We start from the raw sequence: 7,182 nt of genomic DNA, 5'->3' as shown, positions 1-7,182 counted from the left end.
AATTTGCAAGCGACCGACTAAAGACAAGATATGACAAAAGGGCCAACAGCAGCGGATTCCAAGCCGGTGATCAGGTCTGGTTATACAATCCTGCTCGAAAGAAAGGAAAGTCACCGAAGCTACAGAGGTCATGGGAGGGACCCTACGACGTTATAAAGCGTCTGAACGACGTCGTCTACAGAATACAGCGAGGACATCGGGCGAAAATGAAAATAGTTCACCTGGATCGACTTGCACCTTACCGACCACCCAAAGCTGGTGAAGTTGATGATCGGGACGATCAACTCTAGGAGGGGGGCAGTGTTGCGAAGCGAACTTTTGATAATTAGTTAGGATTTCTTTAGTTATTTGTTGTTACCCCTGTATGTTACGTTGCTTTGTTTACGTTCTACATTCTTTTGTCTGTGTTCTAGAAAATCCTGGCTCCGTTGCTTATATAGAGAGAGATTTATGTTATAGGTTAATGAGTGTGAGAGAGAAAGTCAGTTTCATGAATACTTGGGAACTTTCTAGAAACCATGGAAGCCTATATAAGCAGCTGAACCAGGCCTAGTTAGGGAGTTGTTGAGTTGATGGTTGTAGTGAAGTCGAAGTTGTCAGATTACGAGGTTAAGTGTCAGTGTCAGTTTATTGTTTGTAAACAATATACAGTGTTGTACAAGAAGTGTGTCATTAAGGAGTACAACGGTACAATATGGATGACTTCAAAATTTAAATATTTGTTTAAAAATCACCCTTCAATACAAGTTGCTATGGATTTATTTAATTCTGAGTTGGTTGAAAAAAGTACAATTGATATTTATGAGTGGATAAGTAACAAAACTCCATTGTATGCCCAGCTTTTCATGGTAATACAGATGATTATTATTATTCTATTGAAGATTCAGTACAAGTTTTAAATGAACTTCTGCATTTTCAATACAGGGTGGGCCAGAAAGGCATACGATTTTAAAAACACTCTTGCGTTTGAACCTTATGTGAGGGGGCGGTGCGGGTGGTGGGGTTGAGAAGCTCGGTTCTCGGAAATTTAGTCGCGATGGATCACTTCACCGGAGCGCAACGTGCATTCTGCGTTAAACATTATTACAGAAATGGCGATTCGTGCGCTATTATTCGGCGTTTGTTTCTGCGCGAATTTGGATAACATGACTTAAATCAATGTCCAAAGGAAAGTGTGATTCGATCGTGGGTCAGAAAGTTCGAAGCAACTGGTTCGGTTCTCGAACAGAAACCTGCGGGGCGCCCAAGATCAACAAGAACGGAAGACACAATTGAACAAGAGCTTCAGTTCAACGTAATCCTGGTCTATCGACTCGCAAGCGATTAGCCGAACTTATGGTATCCAGAACATCTTTGCGTCGCATTTTGTTGAAAGATCTGAAATTACACCTGTACAAAATTCAACTGGTGCAAGAATTAAAGCCAAATGATCCAATTTTACGACGAGATTTTGTTCAACAACATTCTGTTATCCGACGAAGCCCATTTTCATTTAAATGGGCATGTCAACAAGCAGAACTGTCGTTACTGGGCTGCAGAGAACCCACGCGCAAAACATCAAAAGCCTCTGCATTCGCCAAAAGTGACCGTTTGGGCAGCCATATCAGCGCACGGAATAATCGGATCCTATTTCTTCGAAAATCAACAAGGGCAATCTGTCACTGTAAATTCAGACTGATACATAGCCATGTTAAGAATTTTTTTTTTCCCGCAACTGCAGCAATATTTGAAGGCTATAATCGTGCGACATGGTTTCAGCAAGATGGCGCGACATGCCATACATCTAATGCCTCCATGGCGGTCATAAACGAGATGTTTGCTGGGAAACTGATATAGCCCCGGGGTGACATTGCATGGCCGCCTAGAAGTCCGGATCTAACCCTACCAGACTTTTTTATGTGGGGATACCTCAAAAGCAGAGTCTACTCCAATAATCCAGCCACGATTAACAAGTTGAAGACTAATATCCAAGAAGAAATGACAGCTATACCCCGCGCAATGTGCCAGCGAGTTTTCACCAATTTGAGGTCCAGATTCGAGGAATGTTTGCAGCGAGATAGCGCACACTTGGAAGATGTTAGTTTTAAGGAATGAATTTCCCAAATATCTATAATAATGATGAAACAAGTATTTTAAATTTTTTAACTGATTGATGTATTAATGTTATTAATAAAAAACTTCCAAAAGTTAATACTATATATATTTTAGGATCTCCTGGATCAGGGAAATATTATTTTATAGATTGTTTAATCCTTTAGCGCGCACTGGTATTACGTTAATACCATAAGCTTATCGGCACATTGCGGCCGGACTGCAAATCGATAATTTTGTACCAGCTCTTTAAAACGTCATTTATGAGATATATTTACATCTAGCCGGGCAGAACTGCAGGTTTTTATGACATGCGCAGTAAATATGCCTTTGCCGGTAAAGCATCTATACCATCTGTGCATCCCCAAAATTAAATTCACTGTATTTATGTAGTGACGTTACGTTTGTTTAGTTACTTAGTGTGAGTGATAAATAACTTCAAATATAACGTTTTATATAAGTTAAGTAATGTTAGGTAAGTATACAAATATCGTCTTATATGTCGAAATTATTTGTGTTTCATAAAAAACGGCTATTGAAACTACGAGTTTATTTTGAGGTTAAAATTTCACAATTTTTGTAATTGGAAATTATGACCTCAACTTTACTGAAACCTCAACACAACTGAAATTATGACTATGTTTTCAACTTTTCTACGCTTTAATGTGAAAAAATCTTGACTTGTACATTCTTTTTGAAGTATATTGAACTGTCACAGTTCTCGGTTAATGCGCTCGGAAAATATTTGATGATTTGTGGTAAAACATCCAAATTTTGAGTATATCGAGAACAGACACCGGCACGTGAATCATTTGATTCTGTGCTATGAATTTGTTTTTCTGATTATTGTTACTATCGGGTGTCCCAACAAGAACGCAATTTTTAAATCTGGCCACATTCGAAGTGTCATTGTTTGACATTTGAACAATTGTTATTAAGCAATTTTTCGCGAGATCACGTTGAATCACTGTGATCTAGGTTCTTGTTACCGCCTCATTTTAGCGACATAACGGTTACAGGGGAATACATGACTGACGTCATATGATTACGTCACTACTTGTTCACCGGGATCTGTTTGGGTTCACGGTGTAGAGAAGACGGTTATACAAATCACTTCACTTGTCAGTTCAGTTTCAATTCAAAAGATTGGAGGTTATTTTTCAATTAAATTAGTTGTTCCTTGATCGTGCCCTAGTTCAGAATGGAAATGGAAAAGGAAAAGAGTGAAGAAATGATGGAGCTTCTGATAAATCACAGAGGTGAAGATTTTCGAGTTGTTGTGAATATGGAGATGGCCAATACATTACTTAATGGTGAGTATTTAATAGTAAATGGATCAAAATTATAACAACATAATTATATTTTACAGACCCCATCAGTGCAGAAAAATACATTGAAGAAGTTTTAAATGGTAGAGAAGGTCATTCTGTTGAAGCTGTTCAAGGGTCTGATAAATTTACTGGCCCAAGCAATGAAACAACAGAGTCTGAAGTTGAAGTAAGTTCAGCCATTGAGAATAACCCAACTGCTCCAATTTGGACACAGGAAAGGCCTACACCAAAGGACTTTCAAACAACTGAAGTATTTCTAACCCTAAGACAGAAATACTCCAATCGATTTGATGATAAAAAAACTATCAAGTCACAGTTATGGAAAAAAATAGCAGAGGAAATGGGAGAGATGGGATTTAATGTGGGTGGTAGTGGAAAGGAAGTTGTAGAAAAGTTGAAGTTGAAGTTTGCAAATTTGCAGAAGCAATACTTTCTATATATCAAACATTAAAAATCTACTGGAGAAAGTCAAAAAGACCCTCCATCACACTTAGAACTATTGCATAGCATTTTAGGGAACAAAGATAAAACTAACCCTAAAAACTTAATTGACTCACTTGTAGAAACTTTAACTACTAGCAGCGGCATTAGCCCTAATTCTACTCCAGAAATTGAAGAAACAGAAACCTCAAGCAGTGCAAATATCGAGGCAAATTCCTCAAATGCAAAGGCAGAAATAAAAAATCGATTCAACACCACTGAAACACCGAGATCCAAAATGACTACTAATTCACAACTTCTTGAGTTGACAAAGAAGGATATTGAACAACGAAATGAGCATTTCACTACATTAAAAAGTCTAATGGAAACCCAAAATCAACAAAGAGAACGTTTTTTAAACCAATTGGACAAACTGATAGAAATTAAATCTCGAAAAAGAAAAAGAGAAGACAGCGACTCAGATTAGAATTAACCTAGTGTTTAATGTGTGTGCTAATACTACTAATGTGATTTTGAATCAAGGTTAGTAAGTTATTTGAGTACAAAAATGTAAATAAAATATTTGTTTCTGATTTAAACTTTATTTTCAATTAATACATAAAAGCCAAAAAGCATAACTATATTGTCACGTTAAGGGTTGGTTGAGGGGGAAGAATACACAGGATTCCACAGGTAACCCACTTTTATTACGTTATAGTGCCTTATTGTCTAGATAGTTATCTTACCCCCAGATGGCCAAGATGGCAGGGAGCATGATGTGAAACTGGCTAGGCTGAAGATACACGGAGGGCAGCGCTTTAGCGGTGGTGAATGAACCCTAGACTTAGGTCCGAGGGCATTCACCGAGCCGGCAAAGACGTGAAGAACCTAACAAAGGGAGGTAAGTAGGAACAGCAACTTAAGCTGCTCGCCCACACTATTTCCTTTGCTAGGGCTGATCTAGGGTGTGGCACTTGGTCACCTACTGCTCCACGTTAAGTTCCACAATAGGCATACCCAGACTAACCCAGAGATCAGTGATCTGTACGTGCTTTTGGTACAGTATTTATACTCACATCATGACCCCAATTCGCCAAACTTGCTGACACAAACATGGTACTGGGGGAGACCGGGGCAACTTAAGGTAACGGCACCTAGTGTAATGTCTATGTTACAATATGGTTTACAACTTATCTGATTTTAGTTCATTAATGATAATGCCCATTTTTCCGACATTGGCTGTTGAGTTTAAGGACAGCTTAGATTTAGATAAGTTCAGTTTACACTGTTTGTCACATTCAAACCTCAGCTTAAGTTATACTTAAAATGTGTCAGGAAAACAGGCATTAAATCATTTTCAAGTAATGTATACCTACATAGTACATACCTACACCCTACACTATATCTACTGCAGTCGATCAGTAGTTAAAAAGGCTGTCAGCTATTTGGTTTCTTTTTACAACACCCATAAAATATTGGTCTCTATCATCAATAAAATCCTCTAGATCATCTAGATGATCTTGTAGATCATTGTTATCACAGTTACTTGTTGGCGACCAGTAATCATGATTAATTATACAAAAGTTGTGTAAAGCCCGTTTTAGACTATCCTATTTACTGTACGAGATCTTGTACAAAATCTCATACTAATTAAACGCGACAGTGTAAAACAGAAAAGTGACAGAAAATTGGCTGAATTCTTAGATGGTATGGTAAATGTGATAAAAAATAGGACATGCTCTATTTCCAACACATTTTTAAGCCGCGCGCATGCGTAATACAAATTAAATCTAGACATATCACATAACCAAACAAATGTGGTTCAGTGTTAACGGCTTTCGCTTTGTTGTGTTCTAGAGTTTTATTATTTTGTGTACATTGAAATGGCTTCGCGGACCCAAAATCAAATTGAGGCACTAATCGATTCATATGAATTGCATCCAAGTTTGTATGCAGTCAAACATAAAGACTATCACAATAAATACAAACGAAACATGGCTCTGGAAGAAATAGTAAAAAAATTGAATATGTTACGCCTTGGCACTGCAATACAGGACATTAATAAAAAAATTCAGGGACTACGCAATACTTATTCCGTGGAAAGGAAAAAAGTTTTGGAGGCAACACGATCTGGAATGGGTTTGTATAGTACACAAACAACTTTATTTTTGTTTTCTGCAATTTTTTGCTTTTTGTGTAGGTATACCATCCTTCCCTCTGGTATTATTCAAAGATAGCATTCCTAAATGATCATCTACAAATTAGAGCATCGAAAAGCACCTTCATCATATCGGATTCATAGCCAAGTTGCAGTAAGCAGGTGCCCCAACCAGAAAAGTTCCAAGGAGAAGATGGAGAAAATTATCTTTTAACTTTAGAAGATATGAATGTAAGTTGATATTTTAAATTTGTAGAACAAGAAAAAGTATAAATTTACGTTTCCTTTCTGGTATATTGTAAGTTTAGATTAATGTTTATATGAAAAATTTTCTGTTACAGACCCAGACACTTGCGGATGGAGTGTATGAATGTGATGAAGAGGGAATTTTATCGCCAACATCACATTATGTTAGCCGGCCAACAAGCAGCCAATCCTTAAACTCTTAATAGTGATTTAGTGAATCCTTCTGGAGGAAGAAAGAGTGGTGGAAGAAAAACAAAACTGCGTACCGAATCTGCCAGCGAAATAGAAGTTTTAAAGACAGTCTCCTCGGGACTTGAAACCATGACATCTGCATTTGCAAATAGGGCTCAACCCCAAAACACTCCTGAGGACATAATTTGTCGCAGCTCAATTAAAACTAATTAATGACAATGCAGTTAAGCAAGATGTACAAATGGAAATTGTTCGGTTATTAGGGATGGCGATAAAAAAAGAATGATTACAAATTTTGTTTCTTAATAAATGTTTTAAAATATTCCATTTTAACTTTAACTCATACCCAATATGTGAAAAATTATACATTATAAAAGTCCCTCATATTCATTTTGCCAATCTACACTTCCTTGTGAATTAAAATAGGTGCAAAACTTATTTCTAATTGCGGTAGCATCATTGGTACATCTAAGTCCACCTAGAAAAAAAATATGAATTGAAAAGAAAAACTTAAAATGTGGTGAAAAATTAGACTCTCAACTTGCTGTGAAATTCCTGGTAATTCACATGTTTCCTCTTGTACTTCACTGTATTTACTGTTATGTGTACACAGAAAATTATGCAAAATACAACATGTTAATGTTATTAATTCAGCCTTTTCTGGACTTAAATTAATCGCATGTTTTAAGATTCTAAATCTATTGACTAATATTCCAAATGCATTTTCTACAGTTCTCCTGGCTC

General features: G+C 37.0%; 1 protein-coding gene and 1 long non-coding RNA gene across 2 annotated transcripts; both read left to right on the top strand.

Moving 5' to 3' along the window:
- The first annotated feature begins 2,949 nt into the window (after positions 1–2,949).
- Positions 2,950–4,048, top strand: LOC145739656 (uncharacterized). The gene is made up of 2 exons (XM_081994968.1): positions 2,950–3,404; positions 3,461–4,048. Exons 1-2 carry the CDS (start codon positions 3,293–3,295, stop codon positions 3,871–3,873), a joined length of 525 nt encoding a protein of 174 aa, XP_081851094.1. The 5' UTR covers positions 2,950–3,292; the 3' UTR covers positions 3,874–4,048.
- A 2,064-nt stretch (positions 4,049–6,112) lies between these two features.
- LOC145739658 (uncharacterized) lies at positions 6,113–6,762 on the top strand. Its single transcript, XR_014181158.1, has 2 exons — positions 6,113–6,231; positions 6,342–6,762. It is a non-coding gene; the product is annotated as an uncharacterized LOC145739658 (long non-coding RNA).
- Positions 6,763–7,182: the final 420 nt, after the last annotated feature.

This window comes from Ips typographus, unplaced genomic scaffold (assembly GCF_016097725.1).
Source record: "Ips typographus isolate SLU unplaced genomic scaffold, UJ_Ityp_2.0 IpsContig34, whole genome shotgun sequence".
NCBI lineage: Eukaryota > Metazoa > Arthropoda > Insecta > Coleoptera > Curculionidae > Ips > Ips typographus.
Note: the sequence above shows the minus strand (reverse complement) of the source record. Positions and strands in the feature narration are given on the sequence as shown.